At 32.5% G+C, this 20259-nt stretch overlaps 1 protein-coding gene across 2 annotated transcripts; it reads left to right on the top strand.

Moving 5' to 3' along the window:
* Positions 1 to 1908: 1908 nt before the first annotated feature.
* Positions 1909 to 13204, top strand: LOC126720518 (protein SUPPRESSOR OF K(+) TRANSPORT GROWTH DEFECT 1-like). 2 transcript variants are annotated; one of them, XM_050423027.1, is made up of 9 exons: positions 1909 to 2018; positions 2763 to 2940; positions 3067 to 3172; positions 5900 to 6098; positions 6665 to 6742; positions 6843 to 6917; positions 7030 to 7128; positions 7206 to 7343; positions 12705 to 13204. In XM_050423027.1, exons 2-9 carry the CDS (start codon positions 2763 to 2765, stop codon positions 12741 to 12743), a joined length of 912 nt encoding a protein of 303 aa, XP_050278984.1. In that variant the 5' UTR covers positions 1909 to 2018; the 3' UTR covers positions 12744 to 13204. The 2 variants fall into 2 exon arrangements, with proteins under 2 accessions (XP_050278984.1, XP_050278983.1); XM_050423026.1 differs by lacking the exon at positions 12705 to 13204 and adding an exon at positions 7856 to 8282.
* The last annotated feature ends 7055 nt before the right edge of the window (positions 13205 to 20259 follow it).

Below are 20259 nucleotides of genomic sequence, written 5' to 3' on the forward strand. Positions count from 1 at the left end.
CGTTAGCTGGGTTCTTTCTTCCTTTTTCTTTTTTTTTTCTTCTTCTTTCACTGGTCTCCGTTGGCTGGGTTCTTTCTTTCTTTCTTTCTTTTTTTTTCCTTTTTTTTTTTTTTTTTTGCACTGGGTTCAGTGAGTTAGGGTATCTTTTTTTTTTTTTTTTTTTTTACTGAGTTTGGTGAGTTTGGGTACTGTGGAAAAAAAAAAAAAAACTGCACTGAGTGACAAGTATGAGACCCACAAACAGTGTGAAAAATATTGAGTGATGACAAGTGAGTGATGGTGCCAAACGGATAGGGTATTTTAAAGTGATGAGTGAAGAATAATGAAAATTGAGTAATGGAAAAAAAACATCCAAACAAGCCCTTAGTTTGAAGAGTTACTATTTATTAGCAAAAGAAAAGATAACAAATTGGTGAGGTCAAAATAAAATATAAGTTAGAAAGATTAAAAAATTGAACGTAGGAAGATTAAAGTAAGAATAAATAAATAATGAAGAAATAATTATTTAAAGATGTTTGTTAGTGAGTGCTTTTAGGACATTTATTAATAGACTATTTTAAGAAATTTTTAATATCATTTTCTTAAGGAAATATAAGAATTTATAAAAAAAATAAGTTGTTTTCTTCTTTTCTCATAAAATATTTTTAAAAATATTCTACAAATTAATACCCTTAAGACATTGATTAACTTTTTTTAATATCTAAATAAAAATGGAAAAGAAAAATATAGATAGAAAGTTAGGTGGCAACTACTTTTGAAAGAGTAAGCAAAATGAACTTTTAGGTGGAGTTTGGATAGCGTTTTCAACGCTTGCGTTGCACGTTTGTGTCTGTTAGTCGGTCCCATGCACTATTTATGAGATTCACAAACTTCTTTTTTCAGCAAAATTTTTATTAAAAATGGATCTCATAGCACTATTCACACATTTAAAAATTATTTTGTTACAGTATTTTCAGTTTTTAGTTTTTAGCAATAAGAGATATCCAAACAGACCTTTAGAGCATCACCAGCAGGCTGGCTAAATCTATTTTTTGGAGAGAAAAGCCACTGTTCACCCCAAAAACTCCCTCCAAAAGCCTCTCCATCTCCAAATTTTTTTTAGATTAGCTACAGTAGCTCTCCAGGCATGGAGAGCACTGTAGCAATTATTGTAGCTCCTCTAAACAATATCCTCCTTTAAAATATTACCCGGTTGAATAAAAACTTACTTTTTTTTTTTCTTTCGTCCCTTTCTCTTTCTTCCTCACTCTCTTTTTCTCTTCTTTATCTCAATGGCTACAAAACGCAAAATACAATCCAAACACGAAAATAATTTTTCTCATAAACCCAATGGAATCAAAAAAAAAAAAAAAAAAGGAAAAAAGAGAAAAGAGAGAGACCTGTTTATGAGCAAAAGAATTAATTTAGTCTCAATAATCACAATCGATTAAAATATTTAATTTTCACTCAATAATCACAACGGTAACAACAAAACTTTTCTTGATCTTTTCTCTGAAACATCTCTAAACTCAGTCTCAATCAAACATTCACAACGGCTACAAACACAACAATCATTTCAGTGGTGGGTTCAAATTAGAATTAGTAACAACTTTTCACATAAGATTTTGATGTGATTCTTGTGAAAGTATTATAAAAAATATTGTGGATATAACATTTTTTATTGAAAAATATAATTGTTAGGGATGAACATAGGAATAATAAATGATAATAAAAAAAATAAAGAATGAATGTAAAAATAATATTTAAATAAAAATACTAGTTTTTGTATAAAAAAATATTTAAATAAAATCGAGTAAATGGCAGAAGATTTGTTAAAAAATGTATTTAAAAAAATTTAAGTAATGAAAAGGTAAAATATACTGTTTATTTTCCGTACATTCCACCGACACAAATTCCTATATAAGTATCATATTTGTAACAATCCCACCCTCATACCACAATTACAAACGATATCTTTGTCGGAACCTTTGATTTAGCTCGGCGATCCTTTGGGAGTAAAATCAAACAGCGTTCTGCAGGTATCATCAGCTATATATATTTTTTTAAAATTATTATTATTATAATTAATTTGGACTTTGGACAAAGCTGGTACTGGGTCTGATTAATATTTTTGAGCTATGTTCATGGTCTTTAGCGGGCTTTGAGTGCTTGATTTAGGCGTGATCCTGATCATAATTTTTTTATTATCTAATTTATCTCCTCCTAGATCATTAGTTCCAAACTTTTATTCCAAGATCATAAATGAAGGATTTAAAAAAATTTCTCCCTCCAGAACCTCTCTTTTTTGCAAAAATAATATTACTTTATTATTTGTTATTAAAAATAGCACTTTGGGAGAATAATTTAGGAGAATAGCTTCATCGTAAAAATCATGGTTGGCTTGAACTATTGTTTTTAAAACACGATTTTAGTAAAAACTGAAATTTTAAGATTTAATTGATTTAAATGGTATAATTGCACTTAATAACTTACACTTCAACATTTTACATTGAAACTATGTTTGTCAAACATGATTTTAAGTAAAATTGTATATTCAAAATACGATTTTATCACGAGGCTATTCTCTCCTAAATAATTTACTACCCATATAAATTGTGATGATTGGTTCGTTGGCCCAGGCCTCCCCCTCTCACCCGTTAGAGGAATATAGGGAGGCCAGGGGAAATCAGACACGCTGATTAGATTTATTGCTCATGCATATATCTATTGCAGATTAACTGTATGAGTGAACTAATTGACATATATATCTCTCTGTGTAATAGATGCCTCACCATCAGCGGCAGCGTGACTCTACGGTCTCGCCCCCGAAATCGATACCTTTTGAGAAGTTGAGTAATGTTAAGTTGGATGATGTGGGTGGACTTGACGATTGCAAACAGTTATTGAAGGAAGCTGCCATATGGCCCTATAAGTATCCTCAATTTTTTACTGGTGACAATGGTAAGTTCCTCCTCCATCATTGTATTTAACTTTTGGGTTTTCTAATCTCTGCTTTTAGTTAGTTTATCTTGATATTCTGAAGTTTCAATTCCAATAAGAATGGCTGGGTTTTAATCCTCTGTTTAGCGAGTCGAAGACCATTGAGGACTGTATTACTATTTGGTCCACCTGGAACAGGGAAGACCCTTCTAGCAAAGGCAATTGCAGCAGAAGCAGACTTTTATTTCTCTAGGTAATATTTATATGGAACTTTATATGTTTACATTGAACTTGCAGTATAAACTTATGTTATGGACACATAAAAAGTGAAAATTGTTGTACATATTTATAAACAGTGAAAAATATTATACACTTTTTGCAAATGTGTTACAACCTCTCGTGTGTTTACAATGTAAATTTACATTGCAAGTAAAACGTAATCATATAACTTTCCTATTTATATTTTTACCAAACCCAATGCCAATACATAGCAAACAAATGAATTACAATAACTGATGATGAAAGAATTATACATGGAAAGAGATAAAAGAGCTAATTTTCATCTTCTAGCAAGGGTTACACTTTGTCTAAGAATTCATAAAGGAATGGAAATGAATATTGTGGAAGGAAAATGTTTTTAAATAGGGGAAATAAATGGAAAATAATAGAATATAATGGATTTTTTTTTTTTTGAGAAAGGAATATAATGGAATTAAGTAATTTTGTCTGGATGTTTTAAAATAAATAAATGAAAAGAAATGAAAGGTAAGTAACTGTATATGGGAGTAATATAGAGAATAATGAATGAAATCATTTTATGATGATATTACTATTAGACCTCAATTTTAAAATAAATGATTTGAATATATAGGAGTATTTTGAAAGTTTCAGTTAAACTTTCATTAAACTTAATTTCATCCCCTTTGATTACTCCCAATTTTGGGGGAAACAAAAATTGAGCTCTTGAGGGACTAGAGAGGAATGGGTGTTCTATCCATTTTATTATTTCCCACTTAAACTTCTAAATAAGAAAATGAATTTTCTATTCCTTTGATTAAAACTTCCAAATAAGGGAATGGAAGGAATATTTAAAAAATATTATTTTCATTCCATTCTCTCTTCCCAAATGAGGTGTAAATGGCAACTTACCAGTTCATTACTCACTCCCCCCAAAATATAACCAAACCATATTAAACTCCCACTCATCTTTTCATCAATAGAAGCTACTCCAATTTTTAAACAGATTTCCACTTATCCATCTTAATATTTTCATTTCTGCTATACTCATTTTATGGATATGTTGCTTTTAAATTGTCCAACATTCAGTACCATAGAGCATAGCTAGTTGTATACTAGTCTTATAAAATTTTCCCTTTATCTTAATAGGTATTCTCCGATCACATAATACTCATAATGCACCTCTCCACTTCATCCATCCTACTCTTATCCTACGATTGACATCCTCTCAATCTCTCTATTTTTATGAATTATTAATCCAAGGTATCAAAAGTTGAGCTCTTTAGTATCCGTTGACTATCAAGTCTTATCGTCCCTTTGTTTATGTTTGTGTTTTTATTGAACTTATATTCCCTTAGTTCTATTAAATGAAAGCCTTTAGATTTAGAGCGTCTTGCAAAATTTCTAACTTTGCATTAACTCCACTTCTAGTTTCGTCCTCTTTACCTATATCATTTGCATAATCCATACACCAAGGGACTTCCTCTTGAATTGATTTAGTGAGCTCACCCCTCACTAGTGCAAAGATATATGGGTTTAATGTTGACCCTTAATGCAAACCTATAGGGATCACTTGTGATTCCTCAACTTGTTTACACACTAATTACAGCTTCGTCATACATATCCTTAATCAACTTAATATACTTTAGAGAAACTCTTCGCCAATACCCACCTCATAACCTCTTTAGGAACTCTACTAGATGTTTTCTCAAGATCAATGAAAACCATATGAAGATCTTCATAGGTCTCTATTTTTTTTCCATTAGATGTCTATGTAAGTGAATAACTTCCAAGGTAGATCGTCCTAGCATAAACCCAAATTGATTTTCTGATACTAATGCTTCATTCTTAACCTATGTTCAATCACTCTTTCCCAATGTTTCACTGAAGTTTAATTTCGTGGTACTTTGTACAGTTTTGGATATCCCCCTTGTTCTTATAAATAGTAATTGCAGCCTCCACTCATTAGGCATTTTATTAACATAAACTCATAGGCTTAAGTCTTTTGGATCATGTAGTGTCCCTATTATTATATTAACTATTCAATTGGAAACTCCCTAAGGTATTATCTTCCCAACAAGTGGAATTAGCTAGGGTCCAAAGTGGTGTGAGACAAAGGTGGCTAGGTGTTCAGAGTCTTGATTCTTTGAACAAACGTACAATATCTATCCTCCGTTGGGTTATCCAGATTGCTTTACATTAAAAAATTTATCAAATAACTTTTCCATCTCTCTTTATTTTTTTCTTCTTTTACTAACACTATTTGATTCTTATCTTTGATGCACTGAACACCATTCAAATCTCTTGTTTTCAATGTCCATTAATTCTGATGATGGACAAAAGTCTTTAAATTTGGATTTAATAGATTAAATATTCTTGTTGAAATCTAAGATATTTGAGTTTCAGCAAATGTGGACTTGAGTTCTTAGTATTTTATATTGTTGATTTAGTTTCCTTACTTCATATGGTTGGGTCTTTGGCTCCATTTATAAGCTTTTTCAATGCAATTATCACATTATTGGAATGTGATGAATTTCTGAATTCATCATCTATGCCATTATGCTTCAATTGATTCCCATTTCCGATTGTTTTATTCTCTACTTCTTCCAGCCAGTTATTTTCGGGTGCATTTATTACAGTTCATGTACAGATTTCCCATAGATGTAGATGTGTGTTGCTTTACAATCATTTTATATAGATGAAATGTTGCCAACACATTTACATGTGTACTGTTTATACATAGAATTTCTCCATCAGACATTGTGTCTGAATGGATGGGAAAGAGTGAACAGCATGTCAAAGATCTTTTTGAAGAGGCTCGTAATAAAGCTCCCTCCATTATTTTTATTGACGAAATTGATTCCTTATGCGGCCCACGAGGTGGAAACGATGAGAATGAAGCATCTCGACGAATCAAATCAGAACTTCTTGTACATATGCAGGTATTTTGTTTTCCTTGGAAATAAATTTAGAGTGATTTGCTCCAAGCTTCATTTTTATATATTATAATTCACATGCTTAGATTAAGATTGGGGACAAGTCGTTCGTCAATAACTTCTTTTAGTTTATTACTATTCTGTTCAGTAAGAATTTTTTACATTTCATAATATTAGTTGAAAGGCATCTTATTGAACATTTTTATACTTATAAAATGGAATTTGAGGGATTTGATGAAAAAGTTGAACTGAAAAGAGATTTTGCCATATAAGATTTTTACTTAAAATTTAATACATCCACTCACATCTAATAACCTTTTAATAAACTCTTAATTTGGTTGAATTTTCAAAAGGATAATAGAATGGATTGTGTATGATTATACTTATTTTTTAATATTTGATAAGATAATGTGTCATGTTGGGATTAATATTGAAGAGTGTAAAACATGGTTTTACACTATATCCTTATAAAATTTAATCTCAAATAGTTAATACATGACATTTTCTACGTTGTTTCCTTCTACTTATCTACATGTAATCTTGAAATGGAAATTTTCTTCAATACATTTCAGGATGTCGAAGATGTATTCGACGTTGAGAAACATGTTGTGATTCTAGCAGCCACAAATACTCCTTATGCTTTGGATCAGGTAAGTAAAAAATAAAATACTTCTAACATACGGCCATGGATAGAAAAGATTTTATGATCTACATTGCTTTAGGGTTGAGGCTAATGCAAAGTTAACGTAGGCCCTAAGGAGGCGTTTTGATATGCGAATCTATATCCCTCTCCCAGATAAAGAGGCAAGGAAAGACATATTTAAGGTACTTCAGTTCTTGTAATGCAATGAATTTGGAGAATCAAAGCAACTCACTGTACTTTATGCTTTTGTAGTTTGTGTCTCGTTTAATATCCTCCAGTTTTTTATTTGAGCAGGTTCAGATTGGGGAAACTCCTAGTATGATTGATGAAAATGGATTAAAGAGTTTAGCTGAAGGGACAGAAGGTTTCTCTGGTTCAGATATATCCTCTTACGTAAGTGTCAATTTGACATTAGATGTCAGTATGTCTCCAAAGTGATTATATGACTAAAAACTGTTACTTACTTTTAGGTCAAAGATGCACTATATGAGCCTGTTCGTGCAACTCTTAGGGCAAATTTCTTCACTCAAAACAGAGCCAAGGTGTGGGTCCCTGACCAAGGTGCTGGTAAGCGATTGCAGGAACTTACTGAAGAACAAAGTTTAAAGGTACTAGCTAGGAAACTGATGTTCAAGACAAGAAATCATTCCAAAAAATTATGTTTTTGGCTGAGTTTAAGTAACTTAATTATGGATAGAATTCTTGAAGATACGTAGACTGCCTTTACTTTAGTAGTTAATTTATGGGGAAGAGAGAATTCTTAGTTTACATTATAGACACAAAATGTGTACAGCTAGTACAATGTAAGTCAATTAAAGTCTGGAAAAGAAAAATTTTAAACCTATAAAAGTCCTTATGTAAAATAGGATTGAAGAAAAACTTGAAAGAGGGGAGGGGGTTAGTATACTGGAAAGAAAAAGAAAAAGAGCGCGTCACAAAATTGCATTGATTCATGTTTGGTGTTGATTTTCTCTTCCATTAACATAGGTTTTATTTTATTTTATTTTGGTCAAGTTTGTTTGTAGTAGTATTTTTTGTTTGAAGTAGTATTTTTTAAGACCCCTATATCCACTTTGAATTTTCATATTCCTTCGTGTCTCTGGAAATTGATGACTTGCAGATCAAGGTACCAAAGATCAAATTAAATGATTTTGATATAGTGAGAAAGAGACATAAGCCAACTGTAAATGAAGCTGACCTTAACCTGCTTGAGAAGTTTGATAACGAGTTTGGGACAAGGATTTCAAACTCCTACCGGACCGGACGGTCTGACCCGAGTAACCCTAAACTGGATAGAAATGGAGAGAAACGTTGGTTTTTATTTTTATTTTGTATTTTTATTATTTTTTTTCTGAGTATCCGTTATCCACATGCTAGTGGTTTTTTTTTTTGTTTTTTGTTTTTTTGTTTTTGTTTTTTGATACTAGATAAATTTTTTACTTTAATTTAATTTTAGTGTATATGTATGTAAAACTCTTTAGTATTATCTAAACTTATCTCGATGAGTTATGTGAGTCAGTTTGGTTAATTAGAAGCTTTCCAACCCGTTTGCTTTTTGTCGTACTTTTTATATTAAAAAAATTCAATAAAACTAGCTTTTCTTTAATAAATCTATTAACAATATAAACATAGCACGCTTAGAAATAGTTTTAGAAATAGTGTTTTGGTTTGGTCATATTTTTAGACTCATTCTAATGCTACTAAAAAATTTTTCATCCTTATTCATGGTATGTGGTCAATTTGGTGAAATGAATATTTTTTTTCTTCTCAAGTACACCGGTATGTTTTTGTTTTATATTATATTTTCTATATATAAAAAGAGCGAATGCCTTAAAGCTATAGTAGTTTCGTAACAGTATTTTTGATTTGTTCAATTTGTACTGTTTCACTGGCCTTTTTTTTTTTATGCGAAAGCTATAGTAGTTTTGTTACATTATTTTTGGTTTGTTCAATTTGCAATGTTTCACAAAATAATAAAAAAATATTAACATAACAAATTAGCACAATATTGTCATAATTGTTAATGTGTTAATTTTTTATAGGTCAAAATAATATAATAAACTATCATATTGGAACCAATCACAACTAAAAATAAAGGTATTGTGAAAAAAAAGTGCTACATTTACAACATTTTTTATAATATTTTCATAACAAATCATAGGTGGTAAATTGTTATTGGTTCTAATTTAAACTTGCTAATGAAATTACTTTTTTATCTACTAATAACAACCTGTAACAGTCTATTACTTTTAATTTGTTATGAAAATATCGTGTACATAACATTTTTTTTTTTTATAAAAATTTTAAGATATCTTGTTGTCATCACAATATTTTCAAAATTGCTGAGCTGTTAATTTTTTACAAGTCAAAATAAAATATAGCAAAATTATAAAGTTATTATGAAAATTTTGTGCCATTTTGTTGTGTTTCTAGAAATTTTTTATTGGTTTAGTTAACTTTGTTAAACCAAAATTTACTGTTTCACATATGATTTTCATGGATTAACTTTTTATATTTTTTTCCTTTACACGCGATTTTAAGTAAAAACACATAGTTTTACAACCAAAAAAAAGAAAAAAAAACTTTGGATAAAAACACTTTCATCCTTTATGTTTGGGTTAGTTTACAATTCCTTCTTAAACTTTAGAATCAGCAACTTTAGAATTAGTAAATATGTCATATTGTGATTTCCTCAATTAAACCTTAATTAGAGCTTATGTTTTTTAAAATATTTTATTGTGTAATGTCTAAAATACTCCAACTAAATTTTAACATTTAAAAATTTTTCTTCACTCTTATTCCACGGCAAGCATGTGTCTTACACGTGCTGCCCTAACTAGTATAAATAAATAAACTAACTTTTACGTTTTTTACTCGCCATAGGATTGTAAGTCTAAACTACCATGTCATCTGATGTCATGTGATTGTTTTAGAAAAGGTTAGAAAAACGACTATTTTATATATATACTCTAAAGTGACCACCACGCATTATTAGCGTGATGATCATTCTATAAGTATAAGTATTTGAGAGATGTGGGCCAAAGATTAGGGTTCAAGTCTCCAAGAGGGACTTTTACACACACACACACACACACACACACACATATATATATATATATATACATATATATACTTATATTAGATTAGAGTAAAATTTCTATCTTGTAAAAAAAAAAAAAAACAAAAACAAAATCTTGTGACTACCAACTATAGAATTTGCACAAGTGGTAAATTAATGTCAAGTAAGGCAACCCCAAAAAGTCAATTAAACAAAGGTTTAATTTAACCAATCTAATGCCTTGAGGTTTACAACACAAATAAATCCTATTTCAGAATAAGAAAAATGAACAAAGAAAGAGAATATTAAAAAAGAAAAGGAGGAAAAAGACGATCAATACTTAAAATTGAATATATACCCAAACAACAAGCCGATTTTTCCCCTATTTAATAACTCAAGTGACATATTAGATTTCACAAGAAATCTGGAGAAATCAAATAACAGGTCTCAAGACCATTGGTTACAAATATCTAAAGCCCAAACTTTTCCATGTATATTAGGAGCTTCCAAATAACCCGTATACAAAATTTTCCTTCTTTGATAAGTATGCCAGCCAACATCCATGCACAACTAGAACCTGCTCAAGAGTTCATCTAAGAATCCCCTTGAATCTGCAAAATAAGAAAGACGTGTTTTGTTTTTCTTTTCTTTTTGTATTTCCCAATCAAATTCAAATTTATTTAGCAGTATTATAATAAAAAGCAAAAATCTACAAGAATCTTGTGACCATTCACGTGGGTTCTTAGATTAACTCTTTAGCAAGTTCTTGGCGTGTATGGATTGTTGGCTGGCTTAGGAATAATTTCTGTATGGGTTAAGAATTAATCCTGAGGACAATGGTGTTTTTTAAAGGAGAGGAATGGTACGTGTCTAATTTATTTTAATTTGTATTGGATAAAATGATAGAAATGTGCTTTATTTTTAAAATAAATGCATTTGGAATGGGATTAGTTAAATTAGTTTGGATTAGGATTAATTTTATTTATAGATTATGGGAAGTTTGTATTTATTTTTATCTATTTGGAATTCGTAGAGTTTACTAGTTTAAGATATATGTTCCAATGTGATATAAAGTCTTCTAGTATAATAATCACTGTTAGGCTTATAGAAATGGCGTTAGATTTACCCTTTTTTAAAAATTAAAAAAATGGGGTTAGTTATGATTGCAAGGTGAAAAAAGACAGAGACAGAGAACTCCTTGTTTGAGCTCAGAATTAAAACCACAAGCTAATTGTTAGAAGCTCTATGTGGAGTCCTATTGCTAATGTTTTAAAATGGACTCCAAAAATCATTCAGACAGAAAGATTTAATAGTTGCACAAACAATTGAAGGATATCAACATTGTCCTTAAGGATCATACCTGTAGTGTTCAGGGAAAGGACGTGGACAAAGCTCTTGAATCCAGTTGGAGTTGTAAACTCGGAGATCATAAAGGAATTTTTCTCAAATGCTAATGTGGAGGGGGATATATAGATTGCTGGGTGAGACACAAAGAGTTTGTGATTACAAGGGAAAGCATACAAGAATATTTGGAGATTCGTCCTCCCTTATAGCTAATCACAGTCCAATATGAGGATCGCTTGGACTCTATTGAGGAGATGGTGATGATTCTTGGTGGTACACTTAAGAAGACCTCCATGAACATAATTCCATTCAGTCCGGAGATGAGGACTCTTGCACATGTGATGATCCACAACTTATATCCGGTCACCAATCTGACGACATTGTCCGCTTCAAGGACAATCTTTTTGTACAATCTCTTTACTCACAAGGAGATTGATATATGTGGACACATCTTCCACCTTTTGAAGAAGAGCATTGAGAAGCAGAACTCTAGAATAGTCATGCCATTCCCCTAACTCATAATGGGCCTCATTGCAAAGTCAAGGCTCAAACTTTTGAGTGGTCTCATTGTGGTTCAAAGAGACTATCCCATTGGTGCACATACAGTGACTCAGAGCATAACCCACATCAAAGGCTCCAGAACAGGTGTGTCTTCAATACCTAGGGATCGTGTTGAGGAAGAGGGTGGTGACACAGAGGAGGAGATTGATAGATTCACCATTGCTTTGAGACTTTAGCTTAGTCGTCATCTTTAGCACCAGCACGAGGCAGACTTGATCACCTCCTAGCTAGAATGGACCAGATGTTTACCATGCTTGACTCCCATGTGCAGCACACCGTGGACCAGTTTGCTTATATCCAGGGTTAGATCATGGCTTTATCCTCATAGATCGATGATTCATCCATGGACCAGGGATCAGATTTAGAGTCTGATCAGTTCTAGCCTTTTTGGCCATTCCGGTCAAAAAGGGGAGAAAATTTTGAGGGGGGAGCTTGCACAGCTTAGGGGGAGCATAGCTTAGATCTTAGATTCATTGGTTCATACATTGGTTCTTTACAAGCAGTTTAGCATTATTTATGTTTTGGTTTAAACTGTTTTAGTGTTTATAACTCTTGGATAGTTGTTTTTACTGCTTTCGTTTAAAGCTTTAGTACATTGTTCTTAATTTCAGTTTTATATTTAGTATTTGTGTTTATCTCAATGCTTTGTAGCATTTTTTTAAGTACTTTTAGATGTTGATATTATATCTTAAGTACCTCACACTTGTACCCTAGTAGGATCTTGTATCCTAAATGCATATACTTCGTGTATTTTGCATTGATTGTGTGTTGGACATGCAATTGATCATTGTGATTTGTCTTCATTGCATTGCATGTCCAGATGAGCATTTACTTGCTAAATGTTCATTGTAGTCATTCTTTAATGACTGATGTTGTTTGATCAAGATATGCTTATACGTTTTATAGTGTTTACAAACTTGATCGCAGTTTACTTGCTCATGTACGTACCATGTATTCAACTTGTCTTAAGCTTAATGAAAGTTTTGTTTGTGTGCGAGTGTTTTAGGTTACAGGTACATACGTGCAAGTGCTTCACAGCTTCTAGATTAGGTGTGAGTGAGTTTTGCCACTGTTCCCAAACTCACGTTTAAGTCTAGAGTCTATTTTAGGGGTTTTGTCATGGAATAGCTAAAGGGGGAGATTGTAAAGTTGTAATTTACAACTATCTGTTTTGTTGGCTTTAATTCCATGCCAAATTTGATTGTAATTTTATTCAATCTTTTGCACCCTGTATTTATTGTGGGATTTACTTGAAAGGATTGTGTGTGAGATAAAGAGAGTGTGAAGACTCAAACAAATTGAAGACTAAAGAGTTTTCACAAGTAACTTGTGACTAAGCATCCCGTGAAATGATGCATGTGCCCTGCACATGACTGGAATGCGAAGAGTCAGGACAGGATGGAGACAGTTGTGTTTCGCGAATAGCTCGCGGGTAAGGCCTTCTCGCCAGACACTCGCGAAGCATTCTATTTTGCCAGATTATCCTATTTGATACACACTTTCTGTACCCATACTATATATGTCACGCCCCAAATCCAAAAAGGTCCAAAGCATGAGAAATACATCCCAAAGGTACCTGTAGATTTTTCCTTTTTGGACAACCAAACTATAGGAGATCTTTATTTTCCTTTCATTTCCACATGATAAGAATATATAACCGTAAATCTCTACATTATAAGTCAGAGCTTTATAACACATTTACGAAGAATAACTAAAAATCATGTGCTTCCACATAATACATGAATATATTATATATATATATATATATATATATATTACAAAACTCTTGGATTACACAAAGTCACAATCTTATCATGGATAAGGAATCTTAATATCGAGTCTAGGCCTACCACGCCTAAGGCTAACAAACCTCAAGTGACCAACCTCTAATAGAATTAATTAATGTCTCGGTGAACATAGCAAAATCGAGTCACCAACCATTTACAGCAAAAGTCTCCAAATTTAACATAGCACTTCAATCATCACCAACGAAATAAGCTTCATATCCAAGGTATAGCTAATTACTCTGAAAAACTGTTAGAGGATGGGATGAGCTAAAACCTAATAAGTAGCATAATTAATGGGGGTGGGGGAAACACAAGTTTCATCTTCAATAATAATAATATGACAAGAATGATTAAGTAATGAAACACAAAATTTCCCAAAATAAATACCTTGAAACTATAATTTGTGAGCATCAACAATATAATTTCCAAAGCCATAAAATCTAACATACGGTAATTTATCACAAATATACCATACTACCACATAGACCAGTCAGGGGATCCACCCATTCACAACTGGCATGATATTGTTCTCTCTGGTATGCAGAATCTTGGCCTCATGGACAGCAGCCTCACCCATACTCTCAAGGTTTTTCTCTCCCCCCATGGGCAGCAGAAAGAGCGCGTCAAATAGGACCTCTCTTGCATGTGGTCTCTTAGCCCCATGGGCAGCAGCCTCACCCACACACAATCAAGAAACCTCTTCCCCTCATGGACAGCAGGGAAGAACGTATCATCTAAAGTGAAAGGGCACTGACCTGGATTTGATTTCCTTGTCACAAAGACTACTAAAACCAAATCGGGTGATCACCAAGAAATCACACATGGCATAGGGCTAAAATCACATAAACTCACAGGTTACATTACTTTGAAACACATAGTTTATATCCAAGTAGTTTCAGAAAACCTTAAATAATCTAACTTTTACAAAGTTTGTAAGGTTTTCAACTTCATTCTTGTCAAAAGATTTTCTAACAATTTCTCACATAACAAGACAAGATAAGCATCTTTAAATTTTCTAATATACTATAAAATCCAAAATTTCCTTATCAAAGGTTAAATAAAAGATGCTCATTTTTCCATATCAACAATTCATGCATTTCCCCAATTGCAATACCAAATATGATGCATTTTCATATATAATCATATATATATATATATATATATTAAGGTTACGACACAATAATTTTTAGGAAAATACAATTTCCATAGGTAGTTCCAAAAGTGTGTCTAACCCAAAAACAACATTTACACAACATGGTTATTTTTCAAAATCCCATTAAAAAGCTACTTACCTCGCAACGCAAAAGTCTAATTCTCCAAGCTCCAAAGGAGATTAGCTAGAACCTCAACAACATCAAGCAAACCTAACACAATAAGCACAAAGCTTAAAATTGTATCTAGCTACAATTTAGGAATTGCCAAATAAGCACTTAATTAGGCAAGCCTAATATTTAACCTCATCAATAACACATTCCTCTTCCAAAGTTTCTCAACAAATTGATTCTCAAGGCACAAACTCCAATTTATAAAGTTAACCTATTTAATATCATTTCCAACATTATGACTAGTTTCCATAAATTTACACTACATCATTAAGAGACCCATGAAAGTAAAATCAAAATATCCTCCAAGACAAGAAATTTAGAATTTCAACTAACTCCAAATAGACCCAATAGCAATGGAAAAATTAGATTTACCAACCATCACATATTATAACTCAAAATCCCTAAATTTTCCACCATACATAAACCTTAGATAGTCATCATTAGCACAAATTATATACCCACTCATCAAATAATCCCACCAATACAAAACCCATACATAAAAACACATAAATATCACTTCCAATGCTCATAAATCACATGAGTATTATTATTAAAGCTTGGATAAAAATAACCTCAATCAAAAGTGCAAAACCCACCAAAAAGATGAGAAATTATTACCTCAAAAAAAGGATGTGAATGTGTTTATGGGTCCTCAAGGATTTTCCGGTGACATTGCCAGAAAAATGGTGGTGAAGATGGTGGCATGGAGGTACCGGTGGAAGAGGATATGAGTGATAGAGAGGAGTGTGTTTAAGTGAAAAGAAAAGAAAAAGAAACAAATGAAAGATAAGAGATTACCGGCCAAAGAGAGTAGAGATATTTGTGAGATGAGTGGTGGGGGTTAAATGGGGTAGGTGGGAACATGTGGTCCAAAAAAATCTGACCATTACCTTTTTTTTTGGGTGACCAGGACATTACAATATATACCTACATTACCCACAAATGTTGAGGAGTGTTTCTGAGAGAAAACCCTAGCCACAAACCTTTAGAGCTAGAGATTGTTATACCCACATATCTCTACACAATTGCCTGTGGATTTTCCTCAACTTCTACCTCTCCTTTTCCATACCATTAAGAGATTGATAACCAAAACACTTACCACACCTTTTCAAAGTGTCAAGTGAGGATTTGGTACTGCTGGGAAGCATTGGAAGAAGCCAGGCTTTGGCAGATGCAATCGGGCGTATTGCGGGATCCGGAGAGCTAGACAAGACACAGTTCCGAGAAGCCTTGTTGGAGTAGGAGCTTGGAGGGCTTAGGTACAGCGAGTAGATTAGGCTTAGAGGGTCTTTTGCTAACCCATGTATCCTAACTGATTGTCTAGTGGATCAATTACCGCTTGGAGGGCAGCAGAGAAGTTTTTCGCCGAGTTCTTCAGTTTCCTCTTCGATAACACATCAGCGTGTTATCTAGTGTTTACATCTTTCTTCCCTACTCTTTTACTTTTCATTTTACTGCTGTGTTATTATGAATATCGTTTAGAGTAGCTTGTTTGTTTATATGCTCGCATTTACTCTTTTCCGCACTTAGTATAAGTTAGAATAAAATCTATCAAGCCGTAATTTTAATTTAGGGGTCTAAATAACTTTTGTGTTTTCACACATTTTAGAGCATTCATACATAGAGATAGGGGGAGAGTTTTTTTTGGGTCGATTGTATCTAGGAGACACATGGTATGTACTTTTGGTTTTGATGTATTGGTTTTACTTATGGGTTGTACATGTTAGGGGGAGACATTATGCATTTTTTGCTTTTATGTTTTATTTATATTTCTTGTTTCACATATGGTACATTGATTATGATTTATATTATGAGGTTATTCATGGTATATGTCTTTTATTTTATGTTTTGTGAGATCAAGAATTCTATTTTGGTTTACTTGTATTTTCCACATATGCGTTTATGCGTTTGTTTCGTGTTTCAGGAATTTACAAGTTAATTCAGTCATGACTGTTGTCTACTTTTGCAACTAATAGATAGTGGTTAGGTTGAATTGTAATTACGGCTTCAATTTGTAATTGAGTTGTTTTTACTTTGAGCATTTTGCATTTTTGTATTGTGTTTTGTCACGGATTGCAAAAGGGGGAGATTGTTAGGTTCTAAGACTTTAGAAACTAATGTATTAGAACTTCAATATGTATTATGTTAGTAAACCATGATCAAAACATAGAGTCTAGGTTTAGGCTTGCTCAAAGTGTGGTTTTATGTAAAATTAGAATCGAGTGATTGCAAGATTTATTGGTCAAAATCTGCAAGGCCTGATCAATCGAAAATTAGATTCGATCGATCAAAACTCATGCATATTTAATTTTTTGCAGGAATTCCAATTCAGCCCAAGCCCATATGACGTGTAGGGTTAAGTGTTTTACTTCAAGTATAAAAGGAAAAACTCTAGCTACGTTTTAGAAGTCTGTGAAGAGTTATGTGTTGAATCTTCTATGAGATCTAGAGGTGTTTACCTTCATACACATACACGTAGAGTTGTCAAGATCAAGATTCACGTCAAGAACTTGATGATCTCTTTAGTTGCTACATAAAGAACTTTAAAAGAAGATCTGAAACATTTGAGTGGAGTCTCAAAGTCACAAGTAGGAGAACTTGTGGTTGCTGCAAATCAAAGAAAGAAGTAGTCCGTGGACTCGAAGTTGTCATGTGGTCATGGTAGTAAGTTTTCTACACGAGGTAGCAATAGGATATTAGTGGTCTAAGTTCTTGTACGGCATCGAGATCCTAAGACCCATATGGGCCCTGGGCCCGGGCCCAATGGAATGGCCCCATTGCCCTAAGCCCTTCTTGAAACTGCCTTCATATAAAACAAGTTTTGGGCCTCGAATCCTGAGATGTGTTCGGCATAAACTTTCTCGAACAAACATATGAACCATGTCCGGGCAAATCACGAAATGCTCGGGGAACAACATTATCGAGCACAATCGACTAAGCTGGAACCAAGTTTCAAGGCCATAATTGTTGCATCCCACTCTCACCTAAACACCCACTTAAAACAGATAATATTGGACCTTCAATTGCACTAGCAGTGGCTGTAATCATAATCTCCCCATTAACCTAAGCTATAAATAGCAGAAGTGGGGGAAGAGGCAGGGGTTCAGAGAAAAAGGAAAAAAAACAGTCGTTAAGAAAGAGAGGAGGAATATTACTTTGAGTCTCTGTGCCGAGAACGACCCAAAGTAGGAAATCTTGAAGCCCACTCTACAAATAAATTGTGAGCCCAAGTGAGTTCAAGCCCAACAGTCTCATTTCCGACACCCACAGTTCTATTGTAAAAACTTATTGTAAAAACTTCAATTCTTTCATAGTGGATCTATTTTTACTTTGAGAATAGCTAGGTTAAATCATGGTGTTCTTTATATTTCCGCATTATTTGCATGATACAATATTATTATGTTAACCTAGATCTGAATAATTTATCTAAGTAATCACTTGGCTAAATAAGTAGGTTAATCTATTTGTGTTAAGGGGTCTACAAACGTACAAACCTGTATAAAAAATTTTCCTTCTTTGATAAGTATGCCAGCCAACAATCCGTGCACAGCTAGAACTTGCTAAAGAGTTCATCTAAGAATCCCCTTGAATTTGCAAAGTAAGAAAGACGAGTTTTGTTTTTCTTTTGTTTTTATATTTCCCAATCAAATTCAAATTTATTTAGCAGTTTTATAATAAAATGCAAAAATCTACAAGAATCTTGTGACCATTCACGTGGGTTCTTAGATTAACTCTTTAGCAAGTTCTTGGTGTGTATGGATTGTTGGCTGGCTTACTTATCAAAGAGGAAGAATTTCTATATGGGTTAAGAATTAATCTTGAGGACAATGGTGTTTTTTAGAGGGGAGGAATGGTACGTGTCTAATTTATTTTAATTTGTATTGGATAAAATTATAGAAATGTGCTTTATTTTTAAAATAAATGCATTTGGAATGGGATTAGTTAAATTAGTTTGAATTAGGATTAATTTTATTCATAGATTATGGGAAGTTAGTATTTATTTTTATCTATTTGGAAGTTTATCTTGTATAAATTCAGATGTTGATAATGAATAAATAATAGTCATGGATTTTTGAGTTGCAAATAGTTAACTAGTCTAACTTGGAAGTTTAGACTCTCCCAAAGTATCCCATGAAGCAACCAATACAAAATTGGGTCCATTGCATAATCATTTAGCCCCCCATTTCAAACTAATTTTTTACTTAAAAATTCAAAAAAAAAAAAAAAACTGGCTTTCTCCCAAATCCCAAATCAAATGATAGACCCAAAAGTAATCTGTAACCCACAACCAAAAAACACGTCAGTGCAGCTTAGAGCATTAGTATTGGTGTAGGGATTTTGATATTTATCATCAAAATATAGTAAAAGTGGGCTATATTAGTGGAAGCAAAGCCAAAGATGGCTGTGCACTATGCTAAGATGGTAAAAGAAAAAATAATATTTTATTATAAGATATATTATTTTATTGTGGTGGTGGTGGGTGTTGTTGTTTACTGTAGTAGATATTATTTTATTATGTTGTTTATATTATTTTATTGTGTTGATAAAACCATTGATGTTGGGGGTTTTGTAAAGTGAAGTGGTAAGATAGATAAAATGGCTTTTTGTGGTGTCAAATTACTAAATTTTTTGCACCACCAATGTTGATACTCTTAGTTGAGTTCACAATGTAGTGGGTACCATTGGCAATCTTGGGCGATGCATGCCTAGAAACAAAGGCAACTTCAAAATAAAGTTGTCCACATCACTGTTTTTTATATATAATTTTTAATAGCACATAAAAATTAAAAGAAAATTATTAGTTTACACTATGCTACTAATATAAACCAACAATCGTCTGCAAGGGAAGAGCCAACATTTTTTTCTGGAAAAGATGTTCATGTTTTGAGCATTTTGATTTGTTTTTACTGCCACCAATTTGGAATCTTTCATAAGTTGAAGCCGACCAACTTGATCTTGATAAAGGATAGAGTTTGATTATGAACTTAGTTTTAGGAAGACATGTATTTCTATTGTTGGCTATAACTTTATACTACAACTAAATTTGTAGCCAAACTCTATCCATTGATAAGAAGGATCACATCGAAATTGCTGCAGGTTTTGGGGAACTAAACCGAAAATTTATGGTTGATATTGGACAGGCGGGGTTACAATTCAAGCGAAGAAAGCCAGGTTTCTTGTTTAGAGAAAAAGTGCTTTTTGTGATTTTTTAAGGGAAAATTAGTTTAATAAGATGCCATTTAAGGGGTTAATGACTAAATGGTACTAGCTACTTTAACCAAAATTAACAAAAAGTCTATAATAACTATTCTTAACAAATGGATTAAATTGCCAAAATCTAAATCTCTCATAGACTAATTTTAACAAAGAGAAATCAAATTTTAGTTTTTTTTTTTAATTTATATATATATATATATCTAAAAGTTGAAGTATAGTATTTATTGTTACT

Source organism: Quercus robur, chromosome 4 (assembly GCF_932294415.1).
Source record: "Quercus robur chromosome 4, dhQueRobu3.1, whole genome shotgun sequence".
NCBI lineage: Eukaryota > Viridiplantae > Streptophyta > Magnoliopsida > Fagales > Fagaceae > Quercus > Quercus robur.